The following is a 19875-nucleotide window of genomic DNA, read 5'->3' as shown; positions in this document are numbered from 1 at the left end:
GGTGCAGTTTGACGGAAAAACTATGATATATCTAAATTGGTTCCTTTTACTTTAAAAAATTACGAGGTACTTTCGTAGTTACATATTTTATATCAAAAATGTCAGCTGTTCATTGACGTAGGTTTCTCTTTGTACTACATTCATTGAGCATTTAAGAAGGGGTTGTGTACTACGTTGTTTATGTTTGTACCAGCTGTGTTGTGGACTAGCGTTGGGAGCGTTCGTGCGTAATGGAGACGTACGTAAAAGTTGTTATTGAATTTATGACTTATACTTTTTTATGCTCACGTTTATTACCCTTTTTTTTTTCTTCAGAATAAATGCCAACGCTGCAATTCTCAGCAATTATGAGGTAAGTTTTGCTTATTGGTTGTACTCAAGTAATTTAAGTGTTACTCATTATGATGAATAATGTACGTATGCTATGGTAAACTCTCTTCCTTCTTGAGGTATAATTCATAATGCTACGAGTGACCTAACCCAGAATTTTGGAGTGCCGACAAAAGGTACTGGTACTATTATAAGAACTATATATATATATATATATATATATACGTATGGTTGTGTTTCAGGAGATATTTTATATCTATTATAAGGGCATTGTGTGCACCCGTACAATTTGTAGCACACCTGCACCTCATGCATATCCTAATTAGTTTTTCATTTAGTCCATGTTGTTTTCTAATTATCGTTATTTATGTTGAACATCATTGTTGAAGAGCGCAATTTGACAGGCGCTAACCATATCATTTACAATATTTCACAATGTGAAGGTTGCAAAGCATTGTCTCTTAAGAAGTAGTGATATTAATAGTTTGCACAATCCTGTTCACAAATTGTCTATGGAGATTTAGGTTAGATGGAGATAGAGAATAGCTGGTATTCCTTCATCCCCAGGTTGAGAATTTAATAAACCCACATTGTTCATAAACAATTTATCCTTGTATGTTGTCATGTTAATACTACAGAGTTTCATAGGTTCTGTGTAATGCAAACTTCAGAATCTGAATAATTAAAAAAATTAAACTATGCCTGAACAGGCCATGAAGGCCGAACAGTATTGTCTGGCCACCGTGTCATGCTTAACCCACAGGCATCTCTGGATATAGATATGGAGGAGCATGTGCTCAGCAGAGCACTTTCCTAGCCGATTTGTTTACAAGACCAGAGCTACTACTTCTCAATCAAGAAGCTCCTCATTTTGTCTCACAAGGGCTACGTGCACCTCACTTGCCAACAGTCCTTGGCAGACCGGATGGTCACCCATCCAGGAGCTAGCCCAGCCCAGCAGCACTTAAGTGATCTGACAGGAACTGGTGTGGCAAGTAATTGGATAGGTAAAGAAACTACTCTCCAAGTGGTGGCAGAAGAATGCACATACACATTAAAAGGTATTTCAGTTTGCAGTAGATTTTTTATCTATCCAATTAAATTTTCAAATATTAATTGTTTTTGTTGACGAACTTCAAAATCTTGAAAGCTGCAGAATACCATTGTTTTTATATGTTCGTCTCCACTTCATGCAAATGACAACTCCTTTCCCCATAATTGGTCAGCAGTTATGTGATGCCTTGATGTATCCAAATGCATCTAGTAGTCCCTTTGTCAGTATTCAGAAAGACATTTAATTTGAATACAACTGAAGGTCATTGATTTTTTTTAATGATAATTTTTTCTAAGTAATTAATTTATGATGACCTTATTTTCCCAAAAAGTTAAAGCTCATAAGTTAATGAATTAGTTACCTTTGTTGAGTATATGTTTGGTATTTGTTGCAGCATTGATTTCACATAAAGCCCATCCACGTAATGTTTATTTTTGAGCTTGCTGGCCGACTTGCTTGCTTGCTTCCTTCCTTCCTGTTAAACTTTTGACATATTTGTCGATTCCTGCGTAATTAGGGTCTAAGTGCAGTATTTGCTACTTCAGAGATAACATCCATGTTTGTAAAATTGATGATATACTTTCTGCTTTCGAATGTATGTTTCTATATTCCTGTCTGCATCACTTTGAACATGTTGTAGGATTCCTTGGGCTAAGTTTAAATCAGGCCCAGCACCATTCAGGGCAGTGTTTCTCTACCACTCTTAGGTTGGCAATGTGTCAGTTTCACATAGGCAATGGGAGGTTACTTTCACAAAATCAGTTGAGGGATGAGAAACGAAGCAGTGAATGCAGTGACGAAATAGAAACCACTCTCTTCTTTACTCTTGCCACATATATTTGAATCTTTTTTTCCGAATAAGTCACGAATTACGAGGTTGTCGTTAAATTGGGGCCCAATGAAACAGCTTTAATTGCTAAAAATAAAATAAAGAGTTAAAGTCATAATTTTGGCTGTGGGAATCATTTCACTGCTTTTTCTGAATGTCTTAATATTTCTTAGGTTGCAGTATATTGTCTCTTGATTTGAAACATTGTCTGTCCACTGCTCTCTCATTGGTTGCATAGAGCCAGCAAATGACGAACCCCCCCCCCCCCCCCTCCCCCTTTCATTACCATCACATCTCATGGCAAGTGTTGACAACATGCTGCATTAAAGACATTTAAGTACACCACTGGTTCTGATCTAGACTTTTACCATTGCAATAATTTAAATTTCTGCTTCAGGCTAGCTTCTTTTCATCATTTTTTGAGAGTTTTAAGATATGTAACCTTGCACAGGAAGTTAGCCCAAGTTAAAGGGTACTTACTATAGCTCTGTCGCTCAGATGATGAGTTGATAGACTATGCAAATATTGGTCCATCTACACAGGCTTCCTGTATATTGTGTTGTTCAGCACTCTCCCTTCTTCTTAATTATGATGCATGGAACACTAATTGAAACGTGTCTGTCACCGATTTAGTGTTATGGTGTTTCATTTTATCCTTAAGTTTAGTAGACAATCAAGGCACATTGTTTTGGAACTTTGACCCACATATACTATCATCTTCCTTTGTCATATGACACTTTGTGACTGCACAAGTAACTGTTAGCTATGGAATACAATAAAATAGAGGTATCCAGAACAACTAGCTCATAATTGTAAATATTCATTCAAAATGTTCAGAAAGTTCTATACTGTTTACATGGGTACATGACATTGGAAACACCATACAAAGACTGCACTTTGTCTCCTGACAATTTGTATTCAATAGATGCACTGTCAGACGTTATGAAACTGAGGTGTGTGAAACTATGCTCTTTGTACGCCCCTCAGGGCTATGGTGACTAGAAATAGTTGGATTTCACCAAGTGCATAAAATAGTGCTTAAGGAAAAGTCTAGTTTGAGTTTTGATACAGACTATGGAATTCACCAAGAATTTTGACCTCAGCTATTGTAACTAATTGTTGCGTTATATTATTTCATTAGTTTCGTCTTGTGAAAGAGCGCAACCTTGGATGTGTAGTCTACTTGGATAATATTCAGTAAGGAAACTGTCTGGGTACCCTCTGAGAACCTTAAGAGAAATCATACCCAGAACATTTTTCTTTCACACAAATTTAGATAAGCTATTTGAATCCACCTGGAGTTAAAGATTTTAACATATCTTCCCAAAAGCCAGTTAACCATTGAAGGCATTAACCATCTGCTAATAATCAGTGTGTTTAAATTTGATGGTAAAATTTTGTACAGAATATAAAAAAAAGAAGGGATGAGGGGAAAGGGGGAGGGGATTGGATTATCAACTGATACCATTATGTCTAATGGAAATGATAATGCCATGATAAAGATACATTTGAATAATCACAAGTCATTTCACCTCTGCACAAAAACCTCAGACTTGCAGACAACATTCAAAGAAAAGGATGAACCAAATCATTCACTGAAGAGAGCCAGTGAAACTGGTACATCTGCCTAATATTGTGTAAGGCCCCTGTGAGCATGCAGAACTGCCACAGCACAACATGACATGGCCTCAACTAGTACCTGAAGTAGTGCTGGAGAGAACGACACCATGAATCGTCGGCCGGAGTGGCCGTGCAGTTCTAGGTGCTACAGTCTGGAGCAGAGCGACCGCTATGGTCGCAGGTTCGAATCCTGCCTCGGGCATGGATGTGTGTGATGTTCTTAGGTTAGTTAGGTTTAATTAGTTCTAAGTTCTAGGCGACTGATGACCTCAGAAGTTAAGTCGCATAGTGCTCAGAGCCATTTGAACACCATGAATCCTGCAGGGCTGTCGATAAATCCGTAAGAGTACAAGGGGTGGAGATCTCTTCTGAACAGCACGGTGCAAGGTATCCTAGATGTGTTCAATAATGTTCATGTCTGGGGAGTTTGGTGATGAGCAGAAGTGTTTAAACTCAGAAGAGTTTTCCTGGAGCCACTCTGTACCAATTCTGGATGTGTGATATGTCATTGTCCTGCTGGAATTGCCCAATGGACATGAATGGATGCAGGTGATGAGAGAGGATGATTACGTATGTGCCACTTGTAAGAGTCATATCTAGACAGTTCAGGGGTCCCATATCACTCCAACTGCACACACCACGCACCATTACAGAGACACCACCATCTTGAACAGCCGCTGCTGGCAAGCAGGGTCCTTGGATCCATGAGGCTGTCTGCACACCTGTACACATTCATCCATTCAGTACAATCTGAAATGAGACTCGGCAGACCAGGCAAAATGTTTCCAGTCAGCAACTGTCCAATATCAGTGTTCACAGGCCCCCCGGGAGCTTTGTGTCATGCAGTCATCAATGGTACACAGGTGGGTTTTCAGCTCCAAAAACCCATATCGATGTTGTTTCGTTGAATGGTTTGCACGCTGACACTTGATGGCCCAGTGTTGAAATCTTCAGCAATTTGCGGAAGGGTTGCACTTCTTTTACATTGAACAATTCTCTTCAGTTGGCATTCTAAATCTACATCCATATTCCGCAAGCCACCTGACAGTGTGTGGCCCCATTCTTGCAGGGCCTTTTTCCAGCTGCAGCCATGTCTGAGATTTTAAGTTTTACTGGATTCCTGATATTTAAGTACACTTGTGAAATATTTGTATGGGAAAATCCCCACTTCATCACTACCTCAGAGATGCTGTGTCCCATCACTCATTCGCCGACTGTAACTCCACATCCAAACTCAATTAAATCTTGATAACCTGCCATTGTAGCAGCAGCAACCTATCTAACAACTGTCCCAGACACTTGTTGCCTTATATAAGTGATGCCAATCGCAGTGCTATATTCTGCCTGTTTACATCTCTCTGTATTTGAAAAGCACACCCATACCAATTTCTTTGGTGCATCAGTGTATATTGGCTCCATGATTCAATGAAACATGAAAGTATTCAAAGTTCATGCTGAATAATTCCAGCTGTTGCTTGCAAAACTCCTTTGCACGTGCATTTCCTGGAGTCGCATGTCAAATATCCTGACATTTATAAACTACAGTTCTATCAGAGGCGGTCAATAAATAATGAATGGAACATCTTGCTTCTAAAGCAGCTTGGTTTTATTTAGTATTTAAATACACCTTATTATCCCCCCCCCCCTTTTTTCTCTCCCAACAATCTCTGTTAATGGCCTTATGCCACCTTACTGGGAGGGCCTGTCTGTATGCCTGCATGGTACTACCAGTCTACTGGTCAACATCAGAGCCTACATCTTCCTGCATCAATAACCTACCCATTATTCAATTCTGCTTCCACCAGAGTGGCTCCCTCTTTGAACCTCACAGATGGAAGTCCGAAGGTGCGAGATCAAGGATGTAGGGTAAATGAGGGATAAGAGTCGAATGAAATTTTATGAGCTCCTCTCAGGTGCGTAGTCTTCTATGAGGCAGTAGTAGTAGTAGTACTACTACTACTACTACTACTACTACAGTTACATTTTTGTGGCAACGAATATGCTGAAGACATTTCTTCAATTTCCTGTTGGTAGAACAATAAACTTCAGAGTTGATCTTTTCTTTGGAGGAGAGGTGGGATGGTACTACTTCTTGGATTGCCATTTTGTTTCTGAATCAAAATAATGGACATGTTTCATCACCTGCAACAATGTCTGGAAAAAAAAAAATTGCCACAATCATCCTTGTAACACACGAGCAGTTCCGCACAGATGGTCCTTCATTGCTCTTTATGGTATTCTGTTAGACAGCAAGGAACCTAATGGATACACACCTTTGAGTACCCAAACTCGTGGATGAATTTCAGCACTACCAACAGAGACGTCTATTGTGCAGCATGGTGTTTGTTTGGAATCCGTCAATCACCTCAAATGAAGAATGTTGGCATGTTCCAGCATTGAGGACTCACAGCTGTGTGCAGCCAACAATCATGTGGAGATTGGACAGGTTTTTGTGACCTTGTTGTGATGGTGACTGACACCTTACTCAATGACTCACTGTGCTTTTGTTCACTGCCAGGTCTCCGTAGACATTCTGCAAGCACCTATTAATATTTGCAATGCTCTGGTTTTCTGCCAAAGGAAACTCAATGAGAGCTCTCTGCTTGGAACACATCTGTTGCAGACACTGTTTTGAAGGCTACATATAGCGACGTAACCTGTCAGAACTTCATGAAACTACAGGGGCTGAAGCATGAATATTTCACGATGTCCCACAGTAAATTCGACGTTTCTTTACTTGAAAGTGGCCAAGGAAAAAAAGTGTTGCATTACTTATTGAATACCCTCGTATATCTTCATAGGGAACTAAAATAAGTGAAGTATGATTTTTATATGGCAAGGCTATATATATATTAGAAGGAAACATTCCACGAAGGAAAAATATACCTAAAAACAAAGATGATGTGACTTACCAAATGAAAGTGCTGGCAGGTCGACAGACAGACAAACGAACACAAACATACACACAAAATTCAAGCTTTCGCAACAAACTGTTGCCTCATCAGGAAAGAGGGAAGGAGAGGGAAAGACGAAAGGATGTGGGTTTTAAGGGAGAGGGAAAGGAGTCATTCCAGTCCCGGGAGTGGAAAGACTTACCTTAGGTAAGTCTTTCCACTCCCGGGACTGGAATGACTCCTTTCCCTCTCCCTTAAAACCCACAGCCTTTCGTCTTTCCCTCTCCTTCCCTCTTTCCTGATGAGGCAACAGTTTGTTGCGAAAGCTTGAATTTTGTGTGTATGTTTGTGTTCGTTTGTCTGTCTGTCGACCTGCCAGCACTTTCATTTGGTAAGTCACATCATCTTTGTTGTGTGTGTGTGTGTGTGTGTGTGTGTGTGTGTGTGTGTGTGTGTGTGTGTGTGTGTGTGTGGGCGCGCGCGCGCGTGCGTGCGCTTCCATTTACAGTATCACATCATTGTAATTGACATTTTATAACATAATTGTGCTATGTTGATCAGAAGAACCACTTGGCAGTTTTTGTAAAGTTTGTCAAAGAACTCCATTGTGCTTCCTCCTCCTATAAAGATAACAAGGCCCACATTGTACTGCAAATATCTTCTGTCTTTTCTACAAGTTCAGTGGTTAAGTGATTAGTACCCCAAGTGCACATCAGCTTCCTGCCTGGCTTCAATACTGCTGTACTCAAAAGAGGATAGTGAAGCTGAGTCTGCATATGTTTAGAGAAAAACAGTTGTATTTTAGTGCCACAACAACATCAAAGACTTATGCTGGAAGAAAATTTCTCCATTGATAGTGTAATGAATGTTGCAGGCTGGCAGTGCATTTTTTGAAGTTTCAAAAGACAGTGGTAAATCAAGTATAATAAGCAGGCTTGCAGTGATTTTGTGATGTTTAGCCATTATTCTAAATCATTAAAAAAACATGTTGACATAAGTTAGGAGCATTTTTCTGGGATGGGGAGAAAAATATTGGAGAACAGAAACAGTGTAAATAGTGGTAGGCCTCAAGCACTTTTGTGACTTGATCTCTTCTGGTAAGCTAGATCATTTAATCGGGCCCACCTGGGAAGAGGGTGAACTGACCTACCCCTTTAAAAGCTTTAACACTTTCCTTGTTGGGCTGTTCCAGTGTTGGGCAAGATACACATGGCATTCTATAACAATTAAGATAGTTGTTCTCCTGCACCATTTTCGTAATATCTGGGTTGTTCACAGTTTCCCCGAAGCCTCATTTAGATCAGTTAAGGTGGCTCTTTGAAAACAAAACTGACTGACTTCCAGTTAGTGATAGATGTGTTCTCAGATAGTGTATGTGACCTGTAATAGACTCTTGATCACGAGTATCAATCAGCTGCTTACTTTTCGAAGAGACCACTCAATAGCCTATTGACAATAGGTTTTAGAAACAGTGAAGCAAATCGTTCCTATATGTGCAGCATTTTACCTACTTATTGTAACTGTGAGAAATTGTGATGTTACATTAAATTAAAATGTAACGTCTATCAACTCCAAGAATGGGATTTTAGTTTTCTGCGTACTGAACCATGACTTTTGACATTCAGTTTATGACATACTCTGACCATTTTTTCTAACAGAACTGTGTTCCTCAGGATGACATATGAAGTGCTAAGTCTTCCAATTAACAGTATATAATCAACAATGACTCCAGTAAATATTCATTGCTTATAGGTAATGTTTCCTTTTCTTTTGCAAACCTCACCACCACTGTTAGTAACAGATAATGCATACATGATTCTATTGAAGAAAGCCATCTAATTAGCTATTGCAAATGTCATCTTTCCATAATTTCTGCTGGATTCAGTTTCAAATTAGCTATTACAATTAATAGCTGCAAACAGTGTGATATTAATTTTCAGTGATTGTCTAACCACTATACAAAACAGGAATTGTTTTTCTTTCTTTTTCTATCTGCATCTCATCAGGCACATGAAAATATTTAATATTCCCTGCACCCCACCTCTCACTATCTGTACACAATATATAATGGCTTCAAGCAATGATAAGTCAGAAACCTGGCTGTGGTTGTCTGTAGGGTGTAGAGCACTACACTCTGGCCCTGGAGGTCCAGGGTTCAGTCACAGATAGGGGCAAGGATTTTTCCTTGTTCCAGCTCCTCTGGGTCAAATGAGTACCAGGAATCTTAGCCAGATGTAAAAGGTGGCTGGAGGTCCACTACCATCCCCCTCCTAGTGTCGCTTCAACAAATGGCTGTACTTTAATTACAGCCAGGCCAATTGCCTGATCATCGGCATACATCATAGAGTTTACCTTTGTCTTGAGTCAGGTAAATTACTGTCTGCAGTCGGTTCCATTTGTATACTTGCACAACAGTGCTATCAACATATAACTGAAGGTGTGTTGTGTATTGCAGAAAAGTTTTTCCAAATATTAATCCTACCTACAGCAAGTTGAGGCTTGGTCTGTCGTATTAAACTGTAGGTCCCACTGTCAGTTCAGAGATCATAAAGAGTCAGTGAGCCATGCCTAGTAAAACACAATGATGTTCAAATCCATGTTCTTGAGGATACTTCATTTCCTCCAGGCATGTATGCTTTAATTGTACAGGGGGTGGGGCAAATAAGTGTGTTTTGAATGAGTGGAAATACCACATGTACGCCCACCACATGATCCACACTGGTTCCTTTGAGCACGTGTACACAATCTTCATACCTGACAGAGTAGTTAGCAGAGGACAGTCTGGCCGTGACCCTAGCTCATCACCCAGGTCACCTGACCTGTCAGTGTGCGATTACTTTGTGTTGGGAGCCCTAAAGTCTAAGGTGTATCGCAACAACCCTCATAGTCTTAAAGAACTGCAGCAGAGCATGTTATCTTCAACGGAGAGTCATCATCAGATGTAGAAGTAACTTCAGGTGTGTCACAGGGAAGCATGTATGTCCCTTGCTGTTCATGTTCCAAATTAATGACAGACAACATTATTAGTAAAATCAGGCTTTTTGCAGATGATGCAGTCATCTATAATGAAGTACTATTGAGAGGAGCTGCATAAACATTCAGTCAAATCTTGATAAGATTTCAACTTTGTGCAGACATTGGCAACTTGCTCTGAATGTTAAGAAATGTAAAATTTTGCACTTCCCAAAACAAAACAAATGTGGTCTTCTGTAATATCAATGAGTCACTGCTGGAATCGACCAATTCATACAAATACGCGGATGCAACACTTTGTAGGGATATGAAATGGAATGATCACATAGATTTAGTCATGGGTAAAGCAGGTGGTAGACTTCATTTTATTGGTAGAATACTGGGGAAGTGCATCAGTCTACAAAAAGAGATTGCTTACAAATTACTCCTGTGACCCATCCTAGAAAAATTCTAAAGTGTGTGGGACCCGTACCAGATAAGACTAACATGGGATATTAAATGTATCCAGAGAAGGGCAGCACAAATGGTCACAGGTTTGTTTAATCCATGGGAGATTGTCACAGAGAAACTGAAATGACAGACTCTTGAAGACAGATGTAAGCTATCCCAAGAAAGTTTATTAACAAAGTTTCAAGAACTGGCTTTAAATGATTACTCTAGGGCTATAGTACAATCCCTTACGTATTGCTCAAACAGGGATTGTGAGGGTAAGATTAGAATAATTAGTGCACATTCAGAGGCATTCAAACAGTCATTCTTCCCCCATTCTGTACATGAATGGAACATGAAAAAACCCTAATAACTGGTCCAAGGGATGTACCCACTGCCATGCACCTCATGGTGGTTTGCGGAATATAGATGTAGATAGAAAACACCACCAGTTAAGAAAGAGAAGACTATACTTCAGAGCATTCATCTTCAAAGGATGTTGCTAATATTAAGAAGGCATGACAAGTGGGTAAAAATATTTTTTATTGTTGTAAAGAGATGTTACGTGTTATTTGGAGAAAAAAACATAGGGAAAAAGAAATTAAGAAACTGCTTAACACATTGACTGCCCTGTGGCTGGCAGTGGGCACAGCAGACGACTCTGCAGTGCTGCCACAACCGGCCTTGTGCCAGTCAACATGTCAAACATCAAGGGGGGGGGGGGGGGGGGGGAGGTGACAGACCTACTAAGAATGTATTATTTAGTATTCTCTGTAATCGTTACATTTTGATTTTGTTTTAGACTGCATTAATATTTCATTTGTCTCTTATTTTAAAGGTTTGGATCTTGTTACAAGAAATTCGAGGAAAAAAACAGCATAGTAATGCATTTGGTCAACTAGCCACTATCACTTACGAGGTAACACAATTTTGTTTTGTACCTTCCAGTATAAATGGTTTGAAGATTTGCTCTGATCAAAAGGTATGGCCATGCTTAATTGTGATTTTCATATTCCAGACTACACGCTACTTGCAAGATACTCCTTGCAGTCAGCAGACACCAGAAATTATTGAAAATTTTCTGCGTGCACTTGAGCCTTTCAAATTAACAAAATCAGAGAAAGTTATGCTGCTTAACAATCCACCAACAACACAGCTGGAAATACAACTGGTAAAATGAAGCTGTTCTTAATTTTTATACAACTTAACCTATAGTGGCTTTCTTATCAGAATTTTAAAGCTCAACTTGTCACAATAAGCTAGATAGATTTTTCAAATCAGAATTGACAATGACAGTGTATTCCACTCCTGCCAATGTTGAGAAGTATGCATTGTACTGTCACATTTCTGCACAACTCACTCTGTGTTCGTTGACAGGATTTAATGATTAAGCAAAGTTTTAAAGAGTGAATGCAAGTTGGCAACATAAAACCATATGATTAATCTGAATTCCACTTTCATAAATAAGTGATAAGAATAAACGTTGCTGTATTTTTTTCTTTAAGTCTTCTGAATCGTTTGATGCGGCCCACCATGAATCCTCTCCTGTGCCAACTTTTTCATCTCATAGTAGCACTTGCAACCTGCATCCTCAATTTTTTGCTGGATGTATCGAAATATCTGTCTTCCTCTACAGTTTTTACCCTCTACAGCTCCCTCTGGTCCCATGGAAATTATTCCGTGATGTCTTATCAAATGCCCTATCATCCTGCCCCTTCTTCTTGTCAGTATTTTCCAAATATTCCTTTCCTCGCTGGTTCTATGGTGAACCTCCTCATTACTTCCTTATCAGCCCACCTAATTTTCAACATTCTTCTTTAGTGCCCTATCTCAAATGCTTCAATTCTCTGTCCCTGCTTTCCCACAGGCCGTGTCTCACTACCAGATAATGCTATGCTCGAAACGTACATTCTCAGAAATTTCTTCCTCACATTAAGACATATGTTTGATACCAGTAGACTATCTCTTGGCCACTAATGCCCTGTTTGCCAGTATCTAGTCTCCTTTTTATGTTGTCCTTGCTCTGTCCATCATGGGTTATCTTATTGCCTAGGTAACCAATTCCTTAACTTCATCTACTTCCTGTCCGCCTCAGGTAGCTGAGTGGTCAGCGCAACGAAATGTCATACCTAATGGCCTGGGTTCAATTCCTGGCTGGGTTGGAGATTTTCTACACTCAGGGACTGGGTGTTGTGTTTTCCTTATCACCATTTCATTCCCATCGACATGCAAGTCGCCGAAGTGGTGTCAACTCAAAAGACTTGCACCAGGCGAACGGTCTACCTGACAGGAGGCCCTAGACACATGGCATTTCCATTTCCATCTCTTTCTTTATCATCAATCGTGATATTCATTTTCTCATTGTTCTCATTTCTGCCACTGCCACTCCTCATTACTTTCATATTTCTTCGATTTACTCTTAATACATGTTATGTACTCATTAGATTGTTCATTCCACTCAACCGATCCTGTTATTCTTCTCCACTTTTATTGAGGATAGCAATGTCATCAGTGTATCTTAACATTGACATCCTTTCATCTTGAGTTTTAATCCCATTCTTGAACCTTTCTTTTATTTCCATCATTGCTTCTTTTCACACACATGTTGAACAGTAGGGGCAGACTACTACATCTCTTTCTTACACCCTTTTAAATCTGTGCACGTCATTCTTTGTCTTCCACTCGTCTTGTTCATATTGTTTATTATCTGTCTTTCCCTATAGCTTCCCCCTATTTTTCCTCTTGCTTTCAAACATCTTGCACCATTTAACACTTTTCCCAGGTCAACAAATCGTGTGAATGTGTGTCGATTTTTCTATAGTCTTGCTTCCATTATCAACCCCAACAGCAGAACTGCTTCTCTGGTGCCTTTACCTTTCCTAAAGCCAAAACTGGTCATCACCTAAAGGATCCTAAATTTTCTTTTCCATTTTTTTGTATATTATTCTTGTTGGCAATGTGGATGCATGAGCTGTTAAGATTATTGTGTCATAATTCTCGTACTTGGGTCTTCCAATCTTGAGAATTGTGTGGATGATGTTTCTCCAACAATGTGATGGTATATCACCGGTCTCATACATTCTACACACCAATGTGAATCATCATTTTGTTGGCACTTCCGCAATAATTTTAGAAATTCTAATAGAATGTGATCTATCCTTTCTGCCTTATTTGCTTTTAAGTTTTCCAAAGCTCTTCTTAATTCTAATTCTGGATCCCCTATCTTCTTGTCACATCATCAAGTTAGTCCTTGCTCTCATAGAAGCCCTAAGTGTACTCTTTCCACCTATCTGCTCTCTTCTGCATTTAACAGTGGAATTCACAGTTCATTGACAGGGCTATTTTCATCAGAATTGACAGCAAACCAACACTGACAACAATAATTCAGGTATACATGCTGGTATTGCAAGCAGAAGATAGGGAACGTATATGAGGAGATTGAACAGGTAATTTAGTACATAAAGTGAGATGAAAATCTAAGTCATGGGGGACTGAAATGCAGTAGTAGGGGAAGGAGTAGAAGAAAGGGTTACAGGAGAATATTGGCTTGGTAGTACAAACAAGAGAGGAGAAAGACTAATTGGGTTCTGCAATAAATTTAAGAGGGTAATAGGAAGTGGGATACGGAAATACTAAGGAATGAAGAGATGTGCTTTAAGTTCTGAGAGTCTATAGATCCTACTATAATGAATAAATCAATAGGCAGTTCAGTGAAGAGGAATGGACATATTCAAAAAGGACAACCCCACAAGTGGGGGAAGAAAAACATAGGTACAAGGAAGATAACTACAAAGAAACCACAGGTAAAAGAAGAAATACTTCAATTGAGCATTGAAAATACTAAGTACAAAATGTTTAAGAAAAAACAGGAATACAGCAGTATAAATCACTTAAGAATGAAATAAACAGGAAATGTGGTTAAGTCAATGCAACATGGCTGCAGGAAAAATGTGAAGAAATCAAAAAAGAAAAGATTGCTGGAAGGACTGAATCAGAGTTAAAACAACCTTTGGTGAAATTAAAAGCAAGGGCGATTACACTAAGAGTGTGTATCTGCTTCTGGGTATGGCTTACAATCCAGTACCTGCTTTCAGAATCTCTGCCTGACCATAATGTAATCTAGCTGAAATCTTCCAATATCTTCTGGTCTTTTCAGGTATACCACCTCCTCCTCATGTGATTCTTGAAAAGAGCATTCCCTTTAACCCTCTTAAATTTATTGCAGAACCCAATTAGTCTTTCTCCTCTCTTATTTGTACTACCAAGCCAATATTCTCCTGTAACCCTTCCTTCTACTCCTTCCCCTTCAACCACATTTCAATTCCCCATGACTTAGATTTTCCATCTCATATACGTTCCCATCTTTTTACCTTCTGCTTGCAAAGTCAGCATGTATACCTGAACTATTGTTGTCAGTGTCAGTTTGCTGTCAGTTCTGATGAAAAAAATCCTATCACTGAACTGCTCATAGTAACTCACTCTCTGACCTAGCTTCGAATTCATAATAAATTGTACATCCGCTATATCATTTTCTGCTGCTGTTTGTATTATTCTGTACTCATCTGACCAGAAATCCTTGTCTTCTTTACATTTCACTTCCCTGGCACCAAATATGTGTGGATTGAAACTTAGCAGTTCCCTTTTCAGATGTTCTAGCTTCCTTACCATGCTCAAACATCTGACATTGCATGCCACAACTCTAATCTGTAATTCTTTTCGAATGGAGAGATGATCATGACACTTCTTCAGTCACAGGCCACATGTCCTGTGTATATTCAGGACACACATTGTTTGTCTTTAATGCAGTGGCATCCATATCCTCATGCCATTGATCATTGCTGATTCTTCCACCTTTTAGGTGCAGATTCCCACCCCAAGTACAAGAGATGGCCCTGAACCTCTGTACACTCCGCTGCCCTTTTGACAAGGCCATTGGCAGTAGAAGGGTGACTTCTTATGTCAAAAGTCCTCGATCGCCATTACTGATGATTTTTATTCAAAATTTGAGCAGTGATGGGGTTCAAACCAGGGATTGAGAACGTATTGCTATCCTTGGTTCAGAGGTCTTACTGTTACAAACAAATTTTAAGTGTACTTAGTTTAACAGATGTTCTGCTGTAGGTTGGTTAAACAGTCAAGTGTTTAGTAATAAGAATTTTAGATAGTGACTTCAGAGTGAGAACAGTGGTCAGTGGAGATCTTCAGTGGAATTTTAGATTATGTTAGAAAACAACAGAACACGAGGAGAAAATATGTAGGCTTTAGGCAGAGTTATAATGTGAAAACCAAGAGTGTGCTGGGAAATGGTGACAAGTACATTGAAACTTCATTTCCAAATAGATTTGGTTGTCATCTAAACTAGAATAGGATGAGACTCTTACAGAGTAGAGGAATGTAGGTGCAGGAGACCAAGAATACGAACACAAACCTGCTGTTAGGTTGCAGGGAAAATTAGATTCAGAGTACCAGGTTGCAAGTTTTGTGAGTATGCTGAACATGTAAACATGGATTGCAGGAGGGCCCCTGGGTGAACATTGGTGTGATGTTAGTGAACAGGTATCTGAGCAAACCCACTTTGAAAACAGCATGATCCCACATTATTAAGCTCTCTTTTAGGGCCAGTCAGTACACAGGTCGAGGTGGAAAATACAAATTTCAGTTTTGCAGGGAGTACCCTTTTGACACTTCATTCAAGAATCATGAAAGAAGGTTGTATACATGTAAGAGGCCTGGAGATACTGGAAGGTTTCAGATAGATTATACAATGGTAAGACAGATTTAGGAACCAGGTTTTTAATTCTAAGACATTTCCAGGGGTGGATGTGGACTCTGACCACAATCTATTGGTTATGAACTGTAGATTAAAACTGAAGAAATTGCAAAAAGGTGGGAATTTCAGGAGATGGGACCTGGATAAACTGACAGAACCTGAGGTTGTAGAGTCTTTCAGGGAGAGCATTAGGGAATGATTGACAGGAATGGGGGAAAGAAATACAGTAGAAGAAGAATTGGTAGCTTTGAGTGATGAAATAGTGAAGGCAGCAGAGGATCAAGTAGGTAAAAAGACTAGGGCTAGTGGAAATCCTTGGGTAACAGAAGAGATACTGAATTTAATTGATGAAAGGAGAAAATATAAAAATGCAGTAAATGAAGCAGGCAAAAAGGAATACAAACGTCTCAAAATTGAGATCGACAGGAAGTGCAAAATGGCTAAGCAGGGATGGCTAGAGGACAAATGTAAGGATGCAGAGGCTTCTCACTGGGGGTAAGATAGATACTGCCTACAGGCAAATTAAAGAGACCTTTGGAGAAAAGAGAACCACTTGCATGAATATCAAAAGCTCAGATGGAAACCCAGTTCTAAGCAAAGAAGGGAAAGCAGAAAGATGGAAGGAGTATATAGACGGTCTATACAAGGGCGATGTTCTTGAAGACAATATTATAGAAATGGAAGAGAATGTAGATGATGATGAAATAGGAGATATGATACTGCATGAAGAGTTTGACAGAGCACTGAAAGACCTAAGTCGAAACAAGGCCCCAGGAGTATACAACATTCCATTAGAACTACTGACAGCCTTGGGAGAGACAGGCCTAACAAAGCTCTACCATCTAGAGAGCAAGATGTATGAGACAGGCGAAATACCCTCAGTCTTCAAGAAGAATATAATAATTCCAATCCCAGAGAAAGCAGGTGTCGACAGATGTGAAAATTACCAAACTATCAGTTTAATAAGTCACGGCTGCAAAATACTAATGCGAATTCTTTACAGACGAATGGAAAAACTGGTAGAAGCCGACCTCGGGGAAGATCAGTTTGGATTCCATAGAAATGTTGGAACACGTGATGCAGTACTGGCTCTACGACTTATCTTAGAAAATAGATTAAGAAAGGCAAACCTACGTTTGTAGCATTTGTAGACTTAGAGAAAGCTTTTGACAATGTTGACTGGAATACTCTCCTCCAAATTCTGAAGGTGGCAGGGATAAAACACAGGGAGCGAAAGGCTATTTACAATTTGTACAGAATCCAGATGGCAGTTATAAGAATCAAAGGGTATGAAAGGGAAGCAGTGGTTGGGAAGGGAGTGAGGCAGGATTGTAGCCTCTCCCCATTGCTATTCAATCTGTATATTGAGCAAGCAGTAAAGGAAACGAAAGAAAAGTTTGAAGTAGGAATTAAAATCCATAGAGAAGAAATAAAAACTTTGAGGTTCGCCAATGACATTGTAATGCTGTCAGAGTCAGCAAAGGACCTGGAAGAGCAGTTGAACGGAATGGGTAGTATGTTGAGAGGAGGATATATGATGAACATCAACAAAAGCAAAATGAGGGTAATGGTCGGGTGACGCTAAGGGAATTAGATGAGGAAATGAGACAAAGTAGTAGAGTTTTTCTATTTGGGGAGCAAAATAACTGATGATGGTCAAAGTAGAGAGGATATAAAAAGTAGACTGGCAATGGCAAGGAAAGCATTTCTGAAGAAGAGAAATTTGTTAACATCAAGTATATATTTAAGTCTCATGAAGTCATTTCTGAAACAAATACTTTCAGAAACGACTTCCTGGCACTTAAATATATACTTGATGGAAGTGAAACATGGACGATAAATAGTTTGGACAAGAAGAAAATAGAAGCTTTCTAAATGTGGTGCTACAGAAGAATGCTGAAGATTAGATGGGTAGATTATGTAACTAATGAGGAGGTGCTAAATAGAATTGGGGAGGAGTTTGTGACACAACTTCACTAGAAGAAGGGATCAGTTGGTAGGACATGTTCTGAAGCATCAAGGGATCACCAATTTAGTATTGGAGGGCAGCGTGGAGGGTAAAAATCGTCGAGGGAGACCAAGAGATGAATACACTAAGCAGATTCAAAAGGCTGTAGGCTGCAGTAGGTACTGGGAGATGAAGAAGCTTGCACAGGATAGAGTAGCATGGAGAGCTGCATCAAACCAGTCTCTGGACTGAAAACAACAACAACCACCCTTTGGACATTGGCCCATTCTTAGATTTCACACTTTATGGATATCTCTCACCCAGCAGAAAGTTACAAGTGAAAAGAAAAAAGTGCAGGTGACTCTGGTGTGTAAGGAGGGTAAAAGTACAGACTTGCACAATTATGACCAACATCCATAACTTCTGTTTACTGCAGATTTCTTGGGAATATTAAATTTCTTACATTATAATGAAAAGGATAGAGTTCGCACCTAAAAGGCCTCCTGAATTATCTAACACACACGGTCAGCTTGTACACACACATGACCATTGTCTGCCTGCTTGGGCCAGACTGTGAGCAACAGCATATGATGGTAGAAACAATCTGGGTGGTGGGGTAAGGAGGAACATGGAGTGGGGAGAGGGAGGGCTAGCAGTGTAGGGGTGGGGGGGGGGGATGGTAAATTGGTGCTTATGAGAACATACAGGGACAAGGTAGTAGAAGGGTAGGGCAACTGGGAATATTCAGGAGATTAGATGGGGAGGGAGAGAAGTAAAAATACTGTGGATGAGTTAGTGGAATAGAAGCTGTGCAGTACCAGAGTGGGAAGAAGGGAGGATATATGCAGGCAGAGGAAAGTGACTAATGAAATTCTGAGAGAGAAAACACTTCTATGCATAAATTGACACAGATTTAGAAAGCATCGCTTGTGTGAAACTCAGCTTGCCTCTCACATTATGTCCTGTGAGCCATAGAATGAAAAGCAAATGGCAGATTCCATATCCCCACATTTTCATAAAGCGTTTGATATAGTGACACTCTGCAGACTTTAACAAAGGCCCAAGCATATGGAGTAGGCTTGAAGACTTCTTTAAACTTTTTTCTTTAATTAACAGAACTCAATACATTGTTGTGGATGGCAAGTATGCGTAGGAAACAAAGATGTCTTCTGGGATGCCCCTGTTTTCTGCATAAACAAACAATCTGATGAATGTGGTGGGCAGTAATCTGCGACCATTTGCTGAAGATGCTGTCATCATTGAGTGATTGTAGGAGGATACAAGATGACTCAGATAGGATTTCTATTTGGTACTGCAATCGTGAGATTGTTCTAAATATGGAAAAATGTAATTTAATGCAAAATAATTGGAAGAACAATCATATAAATATGTAGGCATAATGTTGCGAAGTGACATAAAATGGAATGAGCTTGTAAGGTCAGTTTTCAAGAAGCCAAAGCTTTCAACTTGAAGAATAATGCTAGGAGAGAGTAGTTATTCAGCTTCAGTTATGTGTTTAGTCTTGGGGAGGGGGGGGGGGGGGGACTGTTTAATGAACTGATAACATTCATAAGTTTGTACATTAACTCTTTGTACTTCAGAAAGATATTAAATAAATGTGTGTAATATACAGGCCATTGTGATTGTTCTATGGTTAACGAAGGTTCCATCACAACATTTTTCAGTCTGTGTGATAAAAATTACAACTGTTTATAATCGTTTGCAAAGTCAACATTTTTTCATTTTCATTTTTTTTTTTTCCCCAGATGGTTGAAGAGAGTGAAGACAGACTCACAGATGAGCAAGTTGACCAACTGCTACAGGTTGTGCAGGACTGTCAATTGGTTACTTAGATACATGGTTGCCTTTATTATTATTTGTTAACATATACAAGTGACCAATTCCACAAATATAAATATTATAATTATTTATTACAATAAATAGAAAAATAATAACTGCACTACCTCTTCTGATCTCCTAAATCTTCAATGCTGTCTTCATCAATCTGGAAGGAGAAAGAAATTGTTT

At 39.4% G+C, this 19875-nt stretch overlaps 2 protein-coding genes across 3 annotated transcripts in view; one reads left to right on the top strand and one right to left on the bottom strand.

The window, feature by feature from the left end:
• The first annotated feature begins 91 nt into the window (after window positions 1-91).
• LOC126182854 (DNA-directed RNA polymerase III subunit RPC9) lies at window positions 92-19807 on the top strand. The gene is made up of 5 exons (XM_049924884.1): window positions 92-238; window positions 316-352; window positions 10968-11048; window positions 11148-11300; window positions 19614-19807. Exons 1-5 carry the CDS (start codon window positions 231-233, stop codon window positions 19698-19700), a joined length of 366 nt encoding a protein of 121 aa, XP_049780841.1. The 5' UTR covers window positions 92-230; the 3' UTR covers window positions 19701-19807.
• Window positions 19693-19875, bottom strand: part of LOC126182828 (density-regulated protein homolog) — a 45405-nt gene continuing 45222 nt past the window's right edge. For both annotated transcript variants that reach the window (XM_049924882.1, XM_049924883.1), the window contains exon 6: window positions 19693-19852. In XM_049924882.1, coding sequence (XP_049780839.1) covers window positions 19808-19852 — 45 coding nt within the window. In that variant the 3' untranslated portion in view covers window positions 19693-19807. The remainder of the gene's footprint in view (window positions 19853-19875) is intronic.

The sequence above is a fragment of the Schistocerca cancellata genome, chromosome 1 (assembly GCF_023864275.1).
Source record: "Schistocerca cancellata isolate TAMUIC-IGC-003103 chromosome 1, iqSchCanc2.1, whole genome shotgun sequence".
Classification (NCBI taxonomy): domain Eukaryota; kingdom Metazoa; phylum Arthropoda; class Insecta; order Orthoptera; family Acrididae; genus Schistocerca; species Schistocerca cancellata.
The sequence above is the reverse complement of the archived record's forward strand: the minus strand, read 5'-3'. Positions and strand labels throughout refer to the sequence as shown.